The sequence below is a fragment of the Pimephales promelas genome, chromosome 14, assembly GCF_988280905.1.
Source record: "Pimephales promelas chromosome 14, fPimPro1.hap1.1, whole genome shotgun sequence".
NCBI lineage: Eukaryota > Metazoa > Chordata > Actinopteri > Cypriniformes > Leuciscidae > Pimephales > Pimephales promelas.
The window spans coordinates 24,735,772-24,759,578 of NC_142782.1; the positions used below are offsets into that span (position 1 = coordinate 24,735,772).

At 35.5% G+C, this 23,807-nt stretch overlaps 2 protein-coding genes across 42 annotated transcripts; both read left to right on the forward strand.

The window, feature by feature from the left end:
• The first annotated feature begins 613 nt into the window (after positions 1-613).
• Positions 614-7,490, forward strand: aldh9a1a.1 (aldehyde dehydrogenase 9 family, member A1a, tandem duplicate 1). The gene is made up of 12 exons (XM_039677871.2): positions 614-752; positions 1,348-1,516; positions 2,108-2,253; positions 2,719-2,848; positions 2,956-3,090; positions 3,245-3,441; positions 3,793-3,933; positions 4,724-4,912; positions 5,771-5,858; positions 6,007-6,148; positions 6,886-6,998; positions 7,149-7,490. Exons 2-12 carry the CDS (start codon positions 1,366-1,368, stop codon positions 7,241-7,243), a joined length of 1,527 nt encoding a protein of 508 aa, XP_039533805.1. The 5' UTR covers positions 614-752; positions 1,348-1,365; the 3' UTR covers positions 7,244-7,490.
• Positions 7,491-8,815: 1,325 nt separating this feature from the next.
• LOC120482904 (uncharacterized) lies at positions 8,816-23,724 on the forward strand. 41 transcript variants are annotated; one of them, XM_089119664.1, is made up of 28 exons: positions 8,816-8,941; positions 9,126-9,210; positions 10,414-10,467; positions 10,570-10,677; positions 10,899-11,087; positions 11,653-11,709; positions 11,819-12,007; positions 12,343-12,399; positions 12,775-12,891; positions 13,113-13,301; positions 14,201-14,254; positions 14,356-14,463; positions 14,685-14,873; positions 15,209-15,265; positions 15,639-15,755; positions 15,977-16,165; positions 17,065-17,118; positions 17,221-17,328; positions 17,550-17,738; positions 18,073-18,129; positions 18,420-18,536; positions 18,758-18,946; positions 20,511-20,567; positions 20,668-20,775; positions 20,997-21,185; positions 21,750-21,806; positions 22,101-22,217; positions 22,520-23,724. In XM_089119664.1, exons 2-28 carry the CDS (start codon positions 9,189-9,191, stop codon positions 23,305-23,307), a joined length of 3,726 nt encoding a protein of 1,241 aa, XP_088975790.1. In that variant the 5' UTR covers positions 8,816-8,941; positions 9,126-9,188; the 3' UTR covers positions 23,308-23,724. The 41 variants fall into 41 exon arrangements, with proteins under 41 accessions (XP_088975790.1, XP_088975796.1, XP_088975792.1 ...); XM_089119665.1 differs by lacking the exon at positions 8,816-8,941 and adding an exon at positions 8,967-9,030; XM_089119670.1 differs by lacking the exon at positions 20,997-21,185.
• Positions 23,725-23,807: the final 83 nt, after the last annotated feature.

The window sequence follows — 23,807 nt, forward strand, 5'->3', positions numbered from 1 at the left end:
AACCAGACAGTTCCTCAGCACAGACCCTACAAAAGGATGCATTTTTGATTTCTGATTTGTGATGGTGCCTGAATCATAATCACCACAGTGTGTGTTTGTTGGCCAGAGGTTGACTGGCCCCCAGACTGAACCTGGTTTCTCCTAAAGTTTTTTCTGCATTCTGTCACTTGATGGAGTATGGGTTCCTTGCCACTGTTGCCTCTGGCTTGCTTAGTTGGAGGCACTTAATATTCAATCAAAAAAATATTATTGATTTGACTCTACTGACACTTGTGTGAAAACTGAACTGAGCTGGACGATGTCATCTTTTTTTTTTTTTCAGGACTGCTTTACAGGTTAAATTAAGTGATTTATTAATTGATGATCTTTACAACTGAACAGAATCAATAGTTGAACAGGCAAAATGCAGATAAAATGTGCAGACAAGTACATGTGAGAGAGAGAGTTGCAGTGCATTCAATTTAAAGATGCATATCTGAATGTTTTGCGCTATTCTTGCCCTCTGGAACTTATGCCAAAATATGTTGGAAGTAACCATACAAATGTGGTCCAAAGGCGGTGCTTAATGTAAAGTAACATTCCCATTTCATCCCACCCACCTCACTTATGCAAGCAAATCACGGGGTCAGTTTGAGTAACCACATGCTTTAAGTCGAAAACAATTGTGGTGACCCTCCTCTTTTCGCCCCACAACCATAGAAGGTGAACGATCTACTTGTATTGTCTGCAGCAAACAGTTTGTTTTTGAAAAGGTAAGGAACTTGAGCTTGAAACGACCTTTTAAGCGCGTCGTATGCAGTACTTTTAAAATACTGTTGTTTTGTAGAATTAATGCATGAACTATAAATAATAATTTATGCATAAAGATAGATTAGTGCTCTTCAATGACCTGTACAATTGGCGTTTCCCAGTTGTGGATCCTGCAGTGGTGTGGATCGGCCGAGCTTGACGCAATGGGGAAAACTAATTTTTCGCCGATTTGAAAATTATAGAACAATAGACGAGGCTGAATCCAGCTACTTATTTATTCGCAGGTTTTTATTGACGCTAACCGTTCCACCTTAAATGACGCGAACTTCCGCGTTTGAAGCTCTGCTTTATTGACGCTCGGGGACCGTATCTCTCTTTTTTAAATGTTTTCCCATTACATCTGACGCAGTACTCATTTCCATTATCTCCCATTCCCGTAGAGAGTATGTTATTATAGAGTATGTAAGTCTTTGCCTGCATAAAACTTTGCATGTATTCCTAGTACACATTGCCTATTAATATTGAAACTATTGCAGCCTGATTCATGATTGATTGGAAACAAAATATACTGCTAACAAGTATTGATCGAATATTTAGGTTCCCGTCCAGACCAGAATGGCTCAGCAAATGCTACTGTCGCTGCCCGAGTTTCAGAATGTTTCCACGGGTACTTTGGTGGTGAAGGAGCCACTGAATTTCTGGGGAGGTGCGAGAGTGAAGCCGAAGGACACAAAGAATTCGGAACCAGTATACGAACCTGCAACTGGTATGATTTATTAGCCGTATTAAAGGGATAATTCACTTAATTTTTGGTATGTTTTAGCTTACCCCAAGGGCATCCAAGATGTAGGTGTCTTTGTTTTTCCACAGTAGTTTCAATTTTGATAATTTAGGAGGTCAAACCGTTCTTGTCTGTCAGTCATATAATGCAGCTATGGTCACCACCTCAAAGAGCATGCACAGAGAAGTCCAAATTAAACATGATTTAATGACTTGTAAATGTTAGTACACATTGTTGGCCTAAGACACGAAAAAAGCTGTTTGTGTGAGAAAACGAACAGTATTTATATCGTTTTTACCTCTTTTAACCACAGCCTATTAATGTATAATTATATAAATATTAGATAACTAGATAACATTAAATAGTTATTTTTCATCAGGTTTAGATACTGATTATTAATCACTTCACCCCATTTACCCAAATCTCTATTTAAACTTGGGTCCCACACAGATCTGTCATGTTTGTAGTTCTTTTTGGTTGTGTTTGTAGTTGTAAACTGAGTTAAAGTATGTGCTCACTAACAGCCTTACTTTAGCATTTTGAATGCTTGTACTTCACCCTCTGTTCTGTTCCCAGGTCGTGTGCTGTGTGATATGATTCCCTGTGGAGAGGAGGAGGTAGATCAGGCCATAAAAAGTGCTCATTCTGCATACCTAAAATGGAGTAAATTATCAGGAATGGAGAGGGCCCGGATCATGCTGGAGGCTGCCAGAATTATTAGGGTAAACACATATAATGTTTAATGCTACTTCTAAAGACGTTCTCATGAACAGTGTAGTAGTCAATAGAGTGCAACAGTCGGGTTCTGGAAGTAAAAATCGGATTAATTTTCTCCGTAGGGGAAATTATTTTTAATGACAGAATATACACCTTTAAGACAGACCTCAAAGGCTGTTTATCGAGAGTAAATGCTTTTGTCAAGAGGGTACATGTTTTTGTATATTGCTTTTGAAGTCATCCGCCTGCATTATTTCCACTTATTTTTGAAATAATGACATTCAACAGTGGAATTTCTAGTGCAGAGCTACATGATTCTGCAAAGAAAACGCCACCAATCGGAGTATCACGAGAAGTAAATCACACCTAAAGAACTGTGGAAAGAGAGTTCAGAAAATCAGTTCCCTGTGTTCATGTCTATCATAATTTTACGATTGTAAAAATTTCGGAACTTGTGTTCTCACATGCAGGAGCGCAGAGATAAAATTGCGAGAGTAGAAGTGGCCAACAATGGCAAATCTATCACTGAGGCTCAGGTGGATATTGACGTTGCTTGGCAGTGTATTGAGTACTATGCTGGCATTGCCCCCACACTGTCAGGTAGGTTTGGATACTGGTTGATAAACATGAAAAGGTGACTAATATTCTCAAAATCTAAATGGAAATGCTTTATACATCACATCTAAGAATGTTTTATGTAAACGCAGGCCAGCACATACAGCTTCCTGGAGGATCTTTTGCCTACACCAGAAGGGAGCCACTCGGAGTGTGTGTCGGCATTGGAGCTTGGAACTACCCATTCCAGATTGCTGCCTGGAAGTCAGCCCCAGCTATGGCCTGCGGTATGAGAATATTGCTTTTTATATCTGTAATTTGTGACAGGATATTTTTAAATGCAGACTTCATGATTGTGAAAGTGGTCATCTATCATTTCCTTCCTCCCCCTATGTCTGTTTCTGTCTTATATGCAAACATATGATCATCTTCTCTTCTTAGGCAATGCCATGGTGTTTAAACCGTCTCCCATGACCCCAGTCACAGCAGTCATGTTGGCAGAGATCTATAAAGAGGCAGGTGTCCCAGATGGACTCTTTAATGTGGTACAAGGAGGAGCCGAGACTGGAGGGCTGCTGTGTCACCATCCCATGGTGGCTAAAGTCTCCTTCACAGGCAGTGTTCCCACCGGAAAGAAGGTATAGCATGAAAACAAACCAAACTAGGAGAAAATTATTAACATCAGTGCAAGGTAATGTTAGCCGTCATTATAAACATTTTGGTTTCCCTTTGAAGTTTTACATCCTCACTCTTCTAGTCTTCACTTTTTCCAGTAGTTCTGCTAAAAGTATGACAAAGCTGCTTCTCACAAAAAATTATTATTATTTTTTTACATTTAGCTGATTAACATTTAATTCATTTAATATATGTATTAATACATCACAATCTTGTAATTCCAGAAGTTATGTTCTGTATTCCAGAACTATATATTAATAAAAGCCATAGACATTTAAAATGTATTTCGGATGTGGTGTGCTTTTCATATAAAGGTTATGGAAATGGCATCCAAAGGTGTGAAGCAGGTGACTCTGGAGCTTGGAGGAAAGTCACCACTGATCATCTTTAAAGACTGTGAGCTGGAAAATGCAGTCAAAGGGGCCCTCATGGCTAACTTCCTCACCCAGGGAGAGGTGTGTAAAAAAAAAAAAAAAAAATTTATTTCAACCACACACTTTTTACTATACACACAGACATTTGCACATTTATATTTTTGCTATTTCAAAGGGTGTCTGTTTTTGTTGTCACTAGCTATGTTTCCATCCACCTATTTTTATGCACATTTTGGGATATCTCAATTTTTTTTTTAAAGCTAGATGGAAACGCTAATATGCGCATAAATTCAAAAAATGTGCATAACTTATGTGCTCAATTGAGGCAGATCATTTTTTTTAATCCGATAAGCAGACATGCGCATGAACTATTATAGAAACACATTTACCGAATAAATCCCTTGATATGCAACTAAGATGAGCCCAAATTCATTGCACAGCATCTCAAATTATGGTTTGGTTGTTCTGAAATACCTGAGCCAAGATCTGTCTTTAAAATGATTTGGTTAAATTCCCTCCCAGAAACATCTCCACGATTGTGTTTATAAACTGCAATATTTCTTTGGATGGAAACATGGCTAATGAAAGTGAACTAATTGCACATCACTGGACTCCTCAGGTGCTTTTATGTGGCCCAAATGGGACTCAAACCCAAAAGCATCAGCTTTCACTAATGTGTTGCTGGACTAGTGTAGTACTGCATGTAAATTAAACCCATTTCTAGAAGAAAGCTTCTTTATATATATATATATATAAAAAACTGCATAAATAATTTGTGTGCCACTTAACTGGTTGCCCAACATTATTAGAGCAGAACAGATGGGCCGCTCTCATTAAAGACAGTACTGTTAAATGTGTCAAATTTTTCCAGGTGTGCTGCAATGGAACACGGGTGTTTGTACAGAGGGAGATCATGCCAAAGTTCTTGGAGGGAGTGGTGAAGAGGACCAAGGCTATTTCTGTTGGAGATCCCATGTGTGACGGGACACGCATGGGAGCTTTGATAAGCAAACCCCACATGGAAAAAGTGCTGGGCTTTATCCAACAAGCTAAAGAACAGGTACTGTAGTACAGCTACTTAAAGTGAACATGAAATGAAAGCTCACTTAAGGCCTTTTTTAGTTAGATTTTACCTGGAAAAAGTTTTTTATCATATGTAAATGTAATTTGTGTAATTTTAACTGCTGTATTTTGTTTGGATTTACCATGAATATATCCTTAGATGCTCTGACATGCCATAAAAATCTATACTACTACTATTCAGCATGAAATGAAAAGTCGTCCCATCTAAATTGTTAAAGGTGACATAGTATGCCCCTTTTCACAAGATGTACACGAGCTTCGGATTCAATAAAATAACATGCAAATAATCTCACTCATTCAAAATCTAGAGGCTGGGACTCTCTAAATAGTGTTCTGTGCCACCAACGACAGGACAGTTTACATGCTTTGCTCGCAATTTTGCCTTTGTATCAGAACTGGTTACACTATTGTGGCTTGCGAAAACCAAATGGTGGCATCGTGGGAGAAGACGTGCAGATTAAGTAATATTAAAATAAAATCCCCTTCCTACGTCAGAAGGGGAGCAAAAATCTGATTGGCTTATTTTTTTGACATGCTTGCAGAGAAAGTCTTACCACAACAAAGTTACTCGGTTGTCACTTGTCATGTTTTCTGGGTTGGTAGATGCACCGTGTACTGTTGAAACAAATTGTTAATTTGAACTTCCGGTGAACACAACAGACTTCTCTTTGACATATGACTTCTCCAATCATTTCTGCTTAAACCCCAGTCCTCCATAATTTACTTTTGAACGCAATGGCCACATCACAAACATAACACTCATGCTTTTTTAAACTTTTCACTGTTTAAAATATTATTCATGTAGTTGAGAAAACTTTATCATTTTTGTTTTCAGGGTGCAAAGGTTTTATGTGGAGGAGAACGATTTGTTCCCAGTGACTCCAAACTGAAAGATGGATACTTTGTGTCCCCATGTGTGTTGGGTGAGCATGCCATATTATTATCATCACCTTCATATCACCATCATAATTTTCTTAAACAAAGGTTTTAACTTTTTATCTCACAATCAGCTTGATTCTGAGCTTCTTTTTCTTTACCTGTACTAATCTTTTTGCTATGCTACATGCACAGATAACTGCAGGGATGATATGACCTGTGTGAAGGAGGAGATCTTTGGACCTGTGATGTCTGTTCTGCCTTTTGACACAGAGGAGGAGGTTCTTCAAAGGGCCAACAACACAACCTTTGGCCTGGCATCTGGAGTCTTCACGAGGTGACTCCATACAGAATATACTGTATATTGTTTCAAAATTAGCGTCTGCCAAAGTTAACACGTGATTTAAATAAAATGATTAACAGAACATCCCATTGGAATTGATAGGAGAAAACACACACACACACACACACGCATTATCTTGGTGAGGACTACTAAGATTATATTTTCTGTCCCCAACCACGCTTTGTTTACACCAAGAACAATAACTATAATGATAACTAAATATACAGTTTAATAATCATTCTAATTCTGAGAACCAGGAAGTCCACACCACTATAATAACAACCCATAGGAACAATATAACTTGAAACACTTCAAGAATTTATTTTTCTAGTTCCAATCAAAATCTAACTTTAAAGAGTTTGAGCTTTTAAAATGGCAGACAACATAACTGCAGAAATAAACGTTATTGTCCATTGGTGTGGACGATTTATATTTATTGTTATCTTTATAGCTATCATTCTTTGAATAGGCCTTAAACCTAGTCTTGAAACAGGAGATCCTTTTTATGGTTTATTTATTAAGTTTTAAAACAAAATTTTTAATGTTGTTTTATGGGAAGTGCTATGATTTAATTGTATTTATCTGAATCCATTATCTAGAAAAAAAATTGATATTAAACATTTTTGTGAATTTTAATATCCTTTTTTTCATATTTTGTTTTTACTAATTGGACTAAATGAACCCAGTAAAGAAAACGATAGATTTAACATTCTCCTGTGCTTTGTTTTTAGGGATATAGCTCGTGCCCACAGAGTTGCTGAAAACATTCAGGCTGGAACGTGCTATATCAACAACTACAATGTTGGCCCTGTAGAAGTTCCTTTTGGAGGCTACAAGATGTCAGGTACTCTAAGCTTATCATTTCATGAGACGATTATCAGGGAAAACTTAACCTAAAACCAAAATCTGTTCGGTCAAGTGTTTCAGTACATATAAGTATATACCTCGTAAAAGATAGCGATCTAACATGTCATTACCTTCCCCTTTCTTTTAGGGTTTGGAAGGGAGAATGGGCAAGTGACGATTGAGTACTACTCTCAGCTCAAGACTGTTGTGGTGGAAATGGGAGATGTGGAAGACTTCTTTTAGGCCATTGTGGTGTTAACCACCAGCATTCATGACAGCCATGTGATTTTTTTCCAAGTTTTCAGATCTACTTAAAAAGTAGCTGAGCTATGCAGTTGTTGCTTTGACAGTCCATATGTTTGTCTCCAAATTCCATTAGGCCTTAAATTGTGTTGCAATGATATTGTGCTATAACAGGCTTAACTGTTAACATTTTCAGTACTGTGAAATATGTTTGACAAATAGTGTCATATATATTTTTTAATCCTCATAGCTGACTAATTCAATCAAAAGCAAGTGCCTGATGTGTTTGTACTTCACAAATGTATTACAGTCATGTATGGTCAGGGGTGTATTCCAGAAAGGTTGTGTTACCGTCAAACATAAGCTAAATTTACTCCCGGACGTGTTATTGGAACCAGCATACCTCGAGCAAGTAAGGTGTGGTTTAATGACCTGAGTGTTCAGTGTATGCTACACTTGTTTGTTTACCATCCCTCTGTTCCTAACTGTCAATGCCATGAGGAACTTGTATTAGACTGGTGAATGACAAATTGGTAGCATTCCAAATAAAAGTACCTATCCTTGGTTTTCAAAAGAAATAGTACTCTTTTCATTCACTTTTATGTCTGTGGTGTCACAGGTTCCACAATTGTGGGGCTATTGTGAATGAAACAAACATCTTAACTTTGTAATGACATCGGAAAGTGTGTTCTACAATTAATTTTATTAGATTAAAACAATGCCACTGGAAACAGTGTGCATTCTAATAGATTGCTGAAACATGGATGCATAATGTGTGCACTTGAGTAGGAGTGTCTTCAAAGAAAAATAGTCTGCAGTTGTCTCTAGGTTATGAATAAGGCATGCATAAACAAAACTATGAGCAACATAATTTAAAAAAAGGTATTTTACATAGTAAGGAATATACGATTTTTGGATTGTGTTATATGAAGTGATTATATATTTTGTTTAAGAAAATATTGCAAACTGCAGATTTATTTAGCTAAATTTAGGTAGACATAATCGGTTATAAATATGTCTTAGTTTTTTTTTTAAAGGTTTACGAAAAATTAAGAATGCCATCAAATCATTGGAAATGTTAGAAAAACTTTGGTTTGTGAGTGACTTGATTAAGCCCTCTAGAGTTTATATACACATAGCTACATTTAAGTAATTTATTATTTGTAAGTCATTTATTTTACATTTATTCATTTCATTTATCAGACGCTTTTATCCAAAGTGACTTAAAAATGAGAATAATAAAACAGTTACACTAACAGCAGGACAACAATACGTAAGTGCTATGACCTCTTTCAGTTTAATTTAGAATAGAATAGAAGATAAAATAGAAAGTGTTATACATTTACATTTATTAATTAATATTCTATTCATCAAGAATATTATAATAAAATATTTTTAATATTTTTTTTTGCTTTAAGTATATGCTGCTCGGTTTATTGTGACCCTATATTGTCTGTATAACAATTATTAATTCCTCTGTTATTTGAATAATTTATTTATTTATTTATTTGCACGATTTGCACACAAGATGTCCCTCTTCTGAAAACTTCCGAAGGAAACAATTCACTTAGTCAAACAGTTCCTAGCGAGACCCGGAACCATAGTGGCGCAGTCGCGTTAGGAACATAGACAGTATAGGAAGTGTGATTTGTTCGGTACATAGGGCAACATATCTGTGTTGTGCCAACTAGATAATTGGTGAGTATGTTTTTCAGACTAGAAGAACAAGCTTCACTGGTATTTGTTGTATTTGTCAACGTTGATTTTTAGTGTTTGCTGTATTTCAGGTTATAATGCTACGATCTCTCTGTATTTTCATGTCACTAAGTTAGATCATTTGTGGTTTATAAGTTTATTAATATTGTGTTGTTTCTACATTCAGGTCCATTTCAAATGCCCTGCTTTAATACAACTCATTAATAAAGAAGGTATTTGTGCGAGAGCAATGGCAGACAAGGTCGACAGTGGTAAATATTTATCAGATGTTTCTGAAATGTTATGTTGTATGCCAATTAAAAATTGAGTAATCTGCATACATGTCCATAAGTTGTTTCGAGAGTTTTAACATTAAGTGACACGCACGAAGACAATGGCACATGTCAATATGCTTATTATTGGCACAATCAGTCTGTATCACGACACCTGACAGACACCGAGTCTTTTTTATATTTTATTTGTATGCTTTATTTGAACAGTTACAGTGTAAAACAACAAAATTGAAACACAACAATAATTATTAAGAATAACAAAAATGTAAAGAATAGTGAAAGAAAACACAACATCCTATAAAACAAAAACCGGTTAGACAGTGAAATAAAAAAGCAAGTGACATTTTAATTAACAATTAAACACATTAAAGTCAGTCATATTTTTTCACACTTTGTGTCACATCTGTATTTGATTGGCATGTGCCTCTGAATGTTTTGTAATACCAGTGCTAATTTGTTGTTTATGTCGCAAAGACACAAAATAAAGCTATCATGGGTTACTACGAATAACATATTAAAAATCGCATCTGTTTCTGTAAACCTTCATATTTGCATGATGCTGCAAAGACGCACACCAGTCGGTGTCATTATAAGTAAGTGTAACACTTGCCAGCGCCAGATTCGCATACGTACCTGACCTCTGCAGAAGCATCCAATTGCACCAAGTCTGGTTAGACAGACAGAAAAGCGCAGGCAATGCCAGTTAAAGCCCCACCCCCTTACCTGCAAGCATATATCGTAAGTCCTGCCTTCGTTTCTGTTCTCCATTAAGTATATTTGCTTCTCGTGCTGCAACCGGGGCAAATCTGGTGGATCTCTCCACTCTATGTTGTAGAGAACCAGTAATCGATTGTTCTCCTTCATCATCTTGTGCTCGAGATCCACCTATGGGAGAGACATGGACAGCTCCCTGATTGCCCAATACAATCACAGTGAGGTTCTATCTGCTAGAGCAGGACCGTATCCCCAGGGAGGTGGTGACTGACACGGCCCATAATAATGAACCTGCAATCCTGCAATTGTCTTTGTCATACAACATATAGTGTTGTTTATACTCAGTTATTGCACACAACACTATATACTTTTAATTGGTATGGGATTGACGTCAGGTTAGGAATCAGAAAGTTAGAATTAACATCTCTACTAAATAGCTACAACTGCTCTTCTGTTGCTACTTTACAGATGTTGACTTATCAGCTGATTCTTCACCAGATACTGGAGATAAAGATAAGGATGGTAAGTTTGATTTTCAGATTTAATATTTTTTGTAATGTTTCATAGCGCTGTTTACGCTCAGTTATGCAGACAACACTAAATACTTTTTCTTGTATGACACAGACAAGAGGAGACTTCCAAGGACTGCTGAGAACGTCACTCACTCTGAACCTGGATCTACAATAATAGAGGATAAAGAGAACGTCAATAACATTGAGAAGAGAAAAATAGGTATTTTTTCTTAGAATGAAGCAGATGACTGCACTTGTTTCTTATCAATGTGTGTATTTGTCATTTATAAGCAGTTATATACAGTTGTAAACAGCATTAATGCTTGTCTTAATGGTCCCTAAATAGGGAAATATAAAAATGCAGGGAGTTAAAGGTCAAGTATTAACTTTTATTTTGTGTGATTTCAGTATTTAATATTCCGCATTAATATTCTCTTATAGACAACAGAACTGTGGCTACTTCAGAGACTAACAAATCTAAAGAAACAGAGAAGGCAAGAGATATAAATGAGAGAAGTGATGGACTTAAAGACAAAGATAAAGCAAATAAGATGGGTGAGGATGAAGTCCAGGATCGAGATATGAGCTCTGAGGCAGAATCTAAGAAGCTATCTACACCCAGTTCGGAAGGTAAAATACTATTCCAGAAGTCAGCTTAATTAAGTTCACAGATTTAAAACCAGCCTTTTGATGTTACAATGTCAGTAATATTATGTAAATGAACAATGTCTACTCTTTCTCCATGTTAATACCTGCATTCGGATATCCGTTTATTCGTCATCAAAAGTTTTCCGCATGATGCAAAATGTATAATTTTGTGTCATCTGACAGCCTTTTGACAGCTCCAGGGCTATTGTTAAAACTACAAGTGAAACTTCTGCTCTGTTTGTGTTCCTGTCCATGAACAGTTGGATCGGCAGAGAGGCAACACCAAATTCAAAAGTGTATAAATGAGTGTTTTGAGTTTTTTGCCAAAGAGAAAGTGTGTTTGTGTATTAAACAGCATTTAATATTGTTGTATTATGCTGTCTTTGTCATACAACATATGTAGTGATGTTTATGCTCAGTTATTACACACAACACTATATACTTTTAATTGGAATGGGATTGGCGTCAGGTTAGGAATCAGAAAGTTAGAATTAACAGCCACTCTCTACTAAATAGCTACAACTGCTCTTCTATTGCTACTTTACAGATGTTGACTTATCTGCTGATTCTTCACCAGATACTGGAGATAAAGATAAGAAGGATGGTATGTTTGGTTTTCATATTGATCTGTGCACTGCAGTCAGAAGTCTAGTGTTAACTTTTATTTTGTGTGATTTTAGTATTCAATATTCCGCATTAATATTCTCTTATAGACAACAGAATTGTGGCTACTTCAGAGACTAACAAATCTAAAGAAACAGAGAAGGCAAGAGATATAAATGAGAGAGGTGATGGACTTAAAGACAAAGATAAAGCAAATGAGATGGGTGAGAATGAAGACCAGGATCGAGATAGGAGCTCTAAGGCACAATTTGATAAGGAAACTCCGCCCAGTTTGGAAGGTAAAATACTATTCGAGAAGTCAGCTTAATTAAGTTCACACATTTAAAACCAGCCTTTGGTGGGGCAACACCAAATTCAAAAGTGTATAAATGAGTGTTTTGAGTTTTTGGCCAAAGAGAAAGTGTGTTTGTGTATTAAACAGCATTTAATATTGTTGTATTATGCTGTCTTTGTCATACAACATATGTAGTGATGTTTATGCTCAGTTATTACACACAACACTATATACTTTTAATTGGAATGGGATTGGCTTCAGGTTAGGAATCAGAAAGTTAGAATTAACAGCCACTCTCTACTAAATAGCTACAACTGCTCTTCTATTGCTACTTTACAGATGTTGACTCATCTGCTGATTCTTCACCAGATACTGGAGATAAAGATAAGGAGGATGGTATGTTTGGTTTTCATATTAATCTGTGCACTGCAGTCAGCAGTCTAGTGTTAACATCATATTCATTCGTTATTGTCCTCAATAGAGGAAATTTGTTTCCATAGTCTGTACCAGGAGCAACATTCAACAACTTCAATTTTGTGTGATATTATTGTACATTTTGAATTTATTTGTGAGGCCTGCAGTATGTCTTTTTTTTTACGTTAATACAAATTGTGTGTGTGTGTGTGTATATATATATATATATATATATATATGTGTATGTATATGTACTGTATATAACAAAAGAATAAGTGTGGCACTATTACAGATTTAATATTTGTTGTAATGTTGACTCTGTTATGCACACAACACTGTACTTTTTCTTCCTTACAGACACAGACAAGATGACAGATTCCTGTCTGAGTGCTGAGAACGTCACTCACTCTGAACCTGGATCTACAATATTAAAGGATAAAGAGAACGTCAATAACATTGAGAAGAGAGAAATAGGTATTTTTTCTTAGAATGAAGCAGATGACTGCACTTGTTTCTTATCAATGTGTGTATTTGTCATTTATAAGCAGTTATATACAGTTGTAAACAGAATTCATGCTTGTCATAATGGTCCCTAAATAGGGAAATATAAAAATGCAGGGAGTTAAATGTCAAGTATTAACTTTTATTTTGTGTGATTTTAGTATTCAATATTCCGCATTAATATTCTCTTATAGACAACAGAATTGTGGCTACTTCAGAGACTAACAAATCTAAAGAAACAGAGAAGGCAAGAGATATAAATGAGAGAGGTGATGGACTTCAAGACAAAGATAAAACAAATGAGATGGGTGAGGATGAAGTCCAGGATCGAGATACGAGCTCTGATGCAGAATCTGCTAAGGAAACTCCGTCCAGTTTGAAAAGTAAAATACTGTTCGAGAAGCCAGCTTAAAAAGTCAAGTTTGAGCAGCGCTTATTTTTTTCGGGCGTGCATATTAATCAATGAGTGCATTCACACCGGGAGCAGGAGCAGTGTGTGAGCAGCAGAGAAGCGAGGTTTTCGGAAAGAGTATATTTTTGCTGCGCTGCTCACGCTCAATTAAATTGAAAGGACACTTTTGATTGACAAAATAAATATGATTTCATTTCACACAAAAAGTGGCCAAAATTCATAGAATAAGCATGTCTAGTGTGTTTTAACAAGAACTGGATTGTGTCAGAAAAGAAAATGAAAAAAAGAAGAAAAAATTTATAGAATATTTATCCATTTAAATTGTCTTTTATTATTCAGTTTGGGTTAAAGTATGGTGTATTATAAAAAAAAAAAACACTAAATTAAACTAGCCAGAGCATATAATATATAAACTTTCTTTTAGTTTATGTACAGTAATAGACAAGACAGGTATATGCTAGCTCTACCTTCACAGATTGTGCTTTCTTCTAAAAAACAAAATTAAGTTGTCTTTGTAAAGAAATGCTTGCTTAAATATAGCATTGGAGCCGGTGGTCTGACGCTGTACAAACACTTCCAGTGTGAATACTCTTGCTGGGTGAAACGGCTGTTAGGGTCAATACATCATATACTGCTTCTTCTGGACCACAGATCAGTGTGTGTGTGTGTATTAAACAGCATTTAATATCGTTGCATAACGCTGTCTTTGTCATACAACATATATAGTGATTTTTATGCTCAGTTATTGCACACAACACTATATACTTTTAATTGGAATGGGATTGGCGTCAGGTTAGGAATCAGAAAGTTAGAATTAACAGCCACTCTCTACTAAATAGCTACAACTGCTCTTCTATTGCTACTTTACAGATGTTGACTTATCAGCTGATTCTTCACCAGATACTGGAGATAAAGATAAGGATGGTAAGTTTGGTTTTCAGATTTAATATTTGTTGTAATGTTTCATAGCGCTGTTTATACTCAGTTATGCAGACAACACTAAATACTTTTTTTGTATGACACAGACAAGGCGAGACTTCCAAGGACTGCTGAGAACGTCACTCACTCTGAACCTGGATCTACAATAATAGAGGATAAAGAGAACGTCAATAACACTGAGAAGAGAAAAATAGGTATTTTTTCTTAGAATGAAGCAGGTTACTGCACTTGTTTCTTATCAATGTGTGTATTTGTCATTTATAAGCAGTTATATACAGTTGTAAACAGAATTCATGCTTGTCATAATGGTCCCTAAATAGGGAAATATAAAAATGCAGGGAGTTAAAGGTCAAGTATTAACTTTTATTTTGTGTGATTTTAGTATTCAATATTCCGCATTAATATTCTCTTATAGACAACAGAATTGTGGCTACTTCAGAGACTAACAAATCTAAAGAAACAGAGAAGGCAAGAGATATAAATGAGAGAGGTGATGGACTTAAAGACAAAGATAAAGCAAATGAGATGGGTGAGAATGAAGACCAGGATCGAGATAGGAGCTCTAAGGCACAATTTGATAAGGAAACTCCGCCCAGTTTGGAAGGTAAAATACTATTCGAGAAGTCAGCTTAATTAAGTTCACACATTTAAAACCAGCCTTTGGTGGGGCAACACCAAATTCAAAAGTGTATAAATGAGTGTTTTGAGTTTTTGGCCAAAGAGAAAGTGTGTTTGTGTATTAAACAGCATTTAATATTGTTGTATTATGCTGTCTTTGTCATACAACATATGTAGTGATGTTTTTGCTCAGTTATTACACACAACACTATATACTTTTAATTGGAATGGGATTGGCGTCAGGTTAGGAATCAGAAAGTTAGAATTAACAGCCACTCTCTACTAAATAGCTACAACTGCTCTTCTATTGCTACTTTACAGATGTTGACTCATCTGCTGATTCTTCACCAGATACTGGAGCTAAAGATAAGGAGGATGGTATGTTTGGTTTTCATATTAATCTGTGCACTGCAGTCAGAAGTCTAGTGTTAACATCATATTCATTCGTTATTGTCCTCAATAGAGTAAATTTGTTTCCATAGTCTGTACCAGGAGCAACATTCAACAACTTCAATTTTGTGTGATATTATTGTACATTTTGAATTTATTTGTGAGGCCTGCAGTATGTCTTTTTTTTTTACGTTAATACAAATTGTGTGTGTGTGTGTGTATATATATATATATATATATATATATATGTGTATGTATGTGTATATAACAAAAGAATAAGTGTGGCACTATTACAGATTTAATATTTGTTGTAATGTTGACTCCGTTATGCACACAACACTATACTTTTTCTTCCTTACAGACACAGACAAGATGACAGATTCCTGTCTGAGTGCTGAGAACGTCACTCACTCTGAACCTGGATCTACAATATTAAAGGATAAAGAGAACGTCAATAACATTGAGAAGAGAGAAATAGGTATTTTTTCTTAGAATGAAGCAGATTACTGCACTTGTTTCTTATCAATGTGTGTATTTGTCATTTATAAGCAGTTATATACAGTTGTAAACAGAATTCATGCTTGTCATAATGGTCCCTAAATAGGGAAATATAAAAATGCAGGGAGTTAAATGTCAAGTATTAACTTTTATTTTGTGTGATTTTAGTATTCAATATTCCGCATTAATATTCTCTTATAGACAACAGAACTGTGGCTACTTCAGAGACTAACAAATCTAAAGAAACAGAGAAGGCAGGAGATATAAATGAGAGAGGTGATGGACTTAAAGACAAAGATAAAGCAAATGAGATGGGTGAGGATGAAGTCCAGGATCGAGATACGAGCTCTGATGCAGAATCTGCTAAGGAAACTCCGTCCAGTTTGAAAGGTAAAATACTGTTCGAGAAGTCAGCTTAAAAAGTCAAGTTTGAGCAGCGCTTATTTTTTTCGGGCGTGCATATTAATCAATGAGTGCATTCACACCGGGAGCAGGAGCAGTGTGTGAGCAGCAGAGAAGCGAGGTTTTCGGAAAGAGTATATTTTTGCTGCGCTGCTCACGCTCAATTAAATTGAAAGGACACTTTTGATTGACAAAATAAATATGATTTCATTTCACACAAAAAGTGGCCAAAATTCATAGAATAAGCATGTCTAGTGTGTTTTAACAAGAACTGGATTGTGTCAGAAAAGAAAATGAAAAAAAGAAGAAAAAATTTATAGAATATTTATCCATTTAAATTGTCTTTTATTATTCAGTTTGGGTTAAAGTATGGTGTATTATAAAAAAAAAAAACACTAAATTAAACTAGCCAGAGCATATAATATATAAACTTTCTTTTAGTTTATGTACAGTAATAGACAAGACAGGTATATGCTAGCTCTACCTTCACAGATTGTGCTTTCTTCTAAAAAACAAAATTAAGTTGTCTTTGTAAAGAAATGCTTGCTTAAATATAGCATTGGAGCCGGTGGTCTGACGCTGTACAAACACTTCCAGTGTGAATACTCTTGCTGGGTGAAACGGCTGTTAGGGTCAATACATCATATACTGCTTCTTCTGGACCACAGATCAGTGTGTGTGTGTGTATTAAACAGCATTTAATATCGTTGCATAACGCTGTCTTTGTCATACAACATATATAGTGATTTTTATGCTCAGTTATTGCACACAACACTATATACTTTTAATTGGAATGGGATTGGCGTCAGGTTAGGAATCAGAAAGTCAGAATTAACAGCCACTCTCTACTAAATAGCTACAACTGCTCTTCTATTGCTACTTTACAGATGTTGACTCATCTGCTGATTCTTCACCAGATACTGGAGATAAAGATAAGGATGGTAAGTTTGGTTTTCAGATTTAATATTTGTTGTAATGTTTCATAGCGCTGTTTACGCTCAGTTATCCAGACAACACTAAATACTTTTTCTTGTATGACACAGACAAGAGGAGACTTCCAAGGACTGCTGAGAACGTCACTCACTCTGAACCTGGATCTACAATAATAGAGGATAAAGAGAATGTCAATAACACTGAGAAGAGAAAAATAGGTATTTTTTCTTAGAATGAAGCAGATTACTGCACTTGTTTCTTATCAATGTGTGTATTTGTCATTTATAAGCAGTTATATACAGTTGTAAACAGCATTCATGCTTGTCATAATGGTCCCTAAATAGGGAAATATAAAAATGCAGGGAGTTAAAGGTCAAGTATTAACTTTTTTTTTGTGTGATTTTAGTATTCAATATTCCGCATTAATATTCTCTTATAGACAACAGAATTGTGGCTACTTCAGAGACTAACAAATCTAAAGAAACAGAGAAGGCAAGAGATATAAATGAGAGAGGTGATGGACTTCAAGACAAAGATAAAACAAATGAGATGGGTGAGGATGAAGTCCAGGATCGAGATAGGAGCTCTGAGGCAGAATCTGATAAGGAAACTCCGCCCAGTATGGAAGGTAAAATACTGTTTGAGAAGTCAGCTTAATTAAGTTCACAGATTTAAAACCAGTCTTTGGTGGGGCAACACCAAATTCAAAAGTGTATAATGATTTTTTTGAGTTTTTGGCCAAAGAGAAAGTGTGTTTGTGTATTAAACAGCATTTAATATTGTTGTAATATGCTGTCTTTGTCATACAACATATGTAGTGATGTTTATGCTCAGTTATTACACACAACACTATATACTTTTAATTGGAATGGGATTGGCGTCAGGTTAGGAATCAGAAAGTCAGAATTAACAGCCACTCTCTACTAAATAGCTACAACTGCTCTTTTATTGCTACTTTACAGATGTTGACTCATCTGCTGATTCTTCACCAGATACTGGAGATAAAGATAAGAAGGATGGTATGTTTCATTTTCATAATGATCTGTGCACTGCAGTCAGAAGTCTAGTGTTAACTTCAATTTTGTGTGATATTATTGTACATTTTGAATTTATTTTAGAGGCCTGCAGTATGTCTTTTTTTACGTTAATAAAAATTGTATATGTATGTATATATGCATGTATGTGTGTGTGTATTCATGTATGTATGTGTATATAACAAAAAAATAAGTGTGGCACTATTACAGATTTAATATTTGTTGTAATGTTGACTCCGTTATGCACACAACACTATACTTTTTCTTCCTTACAGACACAGACAAGATGACAGATTCCTGTCTGAGTGCTGAGAACGTCCCTCACTCTGAACCTGGATCTACAATAATAGAGGATAAAGAGAACGTCAATAACACTGAGAAGAGAAAAATAGGTATTTTTTCTTAGAATGAAGCAGATTACTGCACTTGTTTCTTATCAATGTGTGTATTTGTCATTTATAAGCAGTTATATACAGTTGTAAACAGCATTCATGCTTGTCATAATGGTCCCTAAATAGGGAAATATAAAAATGCAGGGAGTTAAAGGTCAAGTATTAACTTTTATTTTGTGTGATTTTAGTATTCAATATTCCGCATTAATATTCTCTTATAGACAACAGAATTGTGGCTACTTCAGAGACTAACAAATCTAAAGAAACAGAGAAGGCAAGAGATATAAATGAGAGAGGTGATGGACTTCAAGACAAAGATAAAACAAATGAGATGGGTGAGGATGAAGACCAGGATCGAGATAGGAGCTCTGATGCAGAATCTAAGAAGCTATCTACACCCAGTTTGGAAGGTAAAATACTATTCGAGAAGTCAGCTTAATTAAGTTCACAGATTTGAAACCAGCCTTGTGATGTTACAATGTCAGTAGTATTATGTAAATGAACAATGTGTACTCTTTCTCCATGTTACTACCTGCATTCGGATATCCGTTTATTCGTCATCAAAAGTTTGCCGCATGATGCAAAATGTATCATTTTGTGTCATCTGACAGCCTTTTGACAGCTCCAGGGCTATTGTTAAAACTACAAGTGAAACTTCTGTTCTTTTTGTGTTCCTGTCCATGAACAGTTGGATCGGCAGAGGGGCAACACCAAATTCAAAAGTGTATAATGAGTGTTTTGAGTTTTTGGCCAAAGAGAAAGTGTGTTTGTGTATTAAACAGCATTTAATATTGTTGTATTATGCTGTCTTTGTCATACAACATATGTAGTGATGTTTATGCTCCGTTATTACACACAACACTATATACTTTTAATTGGAATGGGATTGGCGTCAGGTTAGGAATCAGAAAGTCAGAATTACAGTTTTTTTTATTCGCTTTGGTACTATTTTCACAAGTAAGGTGTACATTTTCAAAACTCTTAGTACAAAAATCCAAACTGATCACACTTGTAACGCAGCTAGTCATTCTTTCAAGAACTGATGTAATGCTTTCAGTCAGTTGCACATGTTTTCAGTCCACATAATCATTATTTCAAACACAAGATTATTGTAATATGTAATGAGAACATTTGGTTTAATCACTGAAACACAACAATATGATCTTCTTTCTGTTTAGTACTTTTAACAATCAGTTCATCCAACAGCAAACAATGCAAGATACATGTTTCAAATCGCCGTTAGAAGTGCTGAAATGAATATGCTACAGTACTATAAAAGACATAGTTTTACTGTAACATTAGGCAATACACTTACAGTACCCAACATTTACATAATCTATAATTTCCAAATATCCATAATATATGTAATCAAGTGAAGGATCAATGAAGACATCCTCTACAATCATTTACAGTATATAGTTGCCAATTGTGGTTACCACTATGTGAAATCAATTAGCTATAACGAGTATTCATCATGTGTGGTTGCATGTAATTTAAATATATTTATAGAAACACAAATTTTATTTCTGTAGTTCTCAAAATCCATATACTGTATATTGCTGAAATGAAAATCTACAGGTTTACCAAACGATTAATTGATTAACCATTAAGATCTGTTGGATTAAATAATAGACAAAAGTATTAAACTTAACAAAAAGAGATGCAAATCAAATGTTTGATAGTAAGAGCTTTATGAAAGGCAGTTACTGTGAATGAAACAATCATGTAGATGAAACACTTATTTTGTGTTGTGAAAAGGATACTTTGTGATTGTGTGAATTGTACTAACACAGTTGAAAACATGATGAAATATTTGAAAAAAGTGCACTTTTGATGATCTGTTGTGATATTAGCACTAAGAGTTTTGAAAATGTACACCTTACTTGTGAAAATAATACCAAAGCGAATAAAAAAAACTGTAACAGCCACTCTCTACTAAATAGCAACAACTGCTCTTCTATTGCTACTTTACAGATGTTGACTCATCTGCTGATTCTTCACCAGATACTGGAGATAAAGATAAGGAGGATGGTATGTTTGATTTTCAGATTTAATATTTGTTGTAATGTTTCATAGCGCTGTTTACGCTCAGTTATGCAGACAACACTAAATACTTTTTCTTGTATGACAGACAAGACGAGACTTCCAAGGACTGCTGAGAACGTCACTCACTCTGAACCTGGATCTACAATAATAGAGGATAAAGAGAACGTCAATAACATTGAGAAGAGAGAAATAGGTATTTTTTCTTAGAATGAAGCAGATTACTGCATTTGTTTCTTATCAATGTGTGTATTTGTCATTTATAAGCAGTTATATACAGTTGTAAACAGCATTCATGCTTGTCATAATGGTCCCTAAATAGGGAAATATAAAAATGCAGGGAGTTAAATGTCAAGTATTAACTTTTATTTTGTGTGATTTCAGTATTTAATATTCCGCATTAATATTCTCTTATAGACAACAGAATTGTGGCTACTTCAGAGACTAACAAATCTAAAGAAACAGAGAAGGCAAGAGATATAAATGAGAGAGGTGATGGACTTCAAGACATAGATAAAACAAATGAGATGGGTGAGGATGAAGTCCAGGATCGAGATAGGAGCTCTGATGCAGAATCTAAGAAGCTATCTACACCCAGTTTGGAAGGTAAAATACTATTCCAGAAGTCAGCTTAATTAAGTTCACAGATTTGAAACCAGCCTTTTGATGTTACAATGTCAGTAGTATTATGTAAATGAACAATGTCTACTCTTTCTCCATGTTAATACCTGCATTCGGATATCCGTTTATTCGTCATCAAAAGTTTGCCGCATGATGCAAAATGTATCATTTTGTGTCATCTGACAGCCTTTTGACAGCTCCAGGGCTATTGTTAAAACTACAAGTGAAACTTCTGCTCTGTTTGTGTTCCTGTCCATGAACAGTTGGATCGGCAGAGGGGCAACACCAAATTCAAAAGTGTATAATGAGTGTTTTGAGTTTTTGTCCAAAGAGAAAGTGTGTTTGTGTATTAAACAGCATTTAATATTGTTTTATTATGCTGTCTTTGTCATACAACATATGTAGTGATGTTTATTCTCAGTTATTACACACAACACTATATACTTTTAATTGGAATGGGATTGGCGTCAGGTTAGGAATCAGAAAGTTAGAATTAACAGCCACTCTCTACTAAATAGCTACAACTGCTCTTCTATTGCTACTTTACAGATGTTGGCTCATCTGCTGATTCTTCACCAGATACTGGAGATAAAGATAAGAAGGATGGTATGTTTCATTTTCATAATGATCTGTGCACTGCAGTCAGAAGTCTAGTGTTAACTTCAATTTTGTGTGATATTATTGTACATTTTGAATTTATTTTAGAGGCCTGCAGTATGTCTTTTTTTACGTTAATAAAAATGGTATATGTATGTATATATGCATGGATGTGTGTGTGTGTGTATTCATGTATGTATGTGTATATAACAAAAAAATAAGTGTGGCACTATTACAGATTTATTATTTGTTGTAATGTTGACTCCGTTATGCACACAACACTATACTTTTTCTTCCTTACAGACACAGACAAGATGACAGATTCCTGTCTGAGTGCTGAGAACGTCACTCACTCTGAACCTGGATCTACAATAATAGAGGATAAAGAGAACGTCAATAACACTGAGAAGAGAAAAATAGGTATTTTTTCTTAGAATGAAGCAGATGACTGCACTTGTTTCTTATCAATGTGTGTATTTGTCATTTATAAGCAGTTATATACAGTTGTAAACAGCATTCATGCTTGTCATAATGGTCCCTAAATAGGGAAATATAAAAATGCAGGGAGTTAAAGGTCAAGTATTAACTTTTATTTTGTGTGATTTTAGTATTCAATATTCCGCATTAATATTCTCTTATAGACAACAGAATTGTGGCTATCGCAGAGAAATGAGTATCGCAGAGAAGCGGCCAATAATATCACTATATTTTTTTTCTTACAGAACTGATATGGATTTGTGCTGCTGCTGTTGTCCTTCTTGCATCTTTGGTTTATTGTAAACCATATTTTTCTGACTCCACTCCACCTGTACCAAAAAAGTTTAATGTGGTGGACGTGTTCAATCAGGAAATGGAAAAACTTCAGACTAGCTTTCCAAATCAGCGGACAGAATTCTGGAGGAGGAGTATGATTCATCTTAGACGCCACCTAAAAACTGAGCAGCCCACAGAACCCGTCAGCCTTATTCTAACGTCTGGTCACAGGGCTGAAAAGACACTTGGTTGTCTGGCTCAATGCTTGGCTCATGCTTTTTCCACTGCCCGTAACTCATCAGCTCTGAACATTAATGGAAAAGACAAAGCGTCACAAGACAGTGATCAGGTCAAGCTGGACATTGATAGTGAGTTGAGAAATGCCTTTGAGGGTAAAAAGTTTGCTGCGGTAATCCACCGATTTGAGGAGCTCCCTCCTGGATCCACTCTCATCTTTTACCGATACTGTGACCATGAGAATGCGGCTTATAAAGACGTCTTCCTGGCCTTTACTGTATTGATTGATACAGAAGTGGAAGTGCCATCCAATGTCAGTTTAGGAAGAGTTGAGGAGATGGTTCAAGAGCACGTGACACAGAAGTTTGTCTCCTCAGACAAGTTAGCTACGTTTAATCAAATGGATGTGGACAAACTGAGTGGACTGTGGAGCAGAATTTCACATCTTATCTTGCCAGTGGCTGCAGAAGAGAAAATTGAACGTCAGGGCTGTGGTGGGGACTGTGGTAAATCATTTTGAAATGTTTTTTTATTACGACTTTAAATGTTATACTCATGAGTTGCCTCACTAATGAGGGCATTTGAACACAAATCATACTTTGAATTTTAAAAAAAGATTCATATTTGCACGTGCTGCTGTATAAATGATGGTCCTCACAATTTGCTTTCTTTCACACTAAATAACTTCCCAGATTTATATTTTATAGAAGGATAAAACAAAGTAATTTTCCCATTTGTATTGCTTTTCTTTGTTTTCATGTAGATCTTTTTGTATCTAAATTATGTCTTACATTAAAGTTATTTTTAATCTGTAAATCTGTTATTTTTAATCTGTCTTGGTTGACATTGGATGAACGTGTAATATATTCGATGAATTGTTGAGGTATTCTTACTTTAAAGCTTTATTGGATAAAATAAACGTGCCTTAATAAATGCATCTGCAATGTGCTTCCTTTGACACGCTTGTAACGGATTAGCCTACAGATAAAGCAGGAATGAATGCTGTGTGTTGAGCTTCTA

What these genes read in the sequence shown, in the direction of transcription:
- aldh9a1a.1 (XM_039677871.2), top strand. Translation starts at nt 1,366, where the DNA reads ATGGCTCAGCAAATGCTACTGTCGCTGCCCGAGTTTCAGAATGTTTCC. An exon ending in AGTATACGAACCTGCAACTG is followed by an intron (nt 1,517 to 2,107) that starts GTATGATTTATT and finishes TTCTGTTCCCAG; the next exon opens with GTCGTGTGCTGTGTGATATG. An exon ending in AGGCTGCCAGAATTATTAGG is followed by an intron (nt 2,254 to 2,718) that starts GTAAACACATAT and finishes TCTCACATGCAG; the next exon opens with GAGCGCAGAGATAAAATTGC.
- LOC120482904 (XM_089119664.1), top strand. Translation starts at nt 9,189, where the DNA reads ATGGCAGACAAGGTCGACAGTG. An exon ending in CACTGAGAAGAGAAAAATAG is followed by an intron (nt 18,537 to 18,757) that starts GTATTTTTTCTT and finishes ATTCTCTTATAG; the next exon opens with ACAACAGAATTGTGGCTACT. An exon ending in CATTGAGAAGAGAGAAATAG is followed by an intron (nt 20,776 to 20,996) that starts GTATTTTTTCTT and finishes ATTCTCTTATAG; the next exon opens with ACAACAGAATTGTGGCTACT.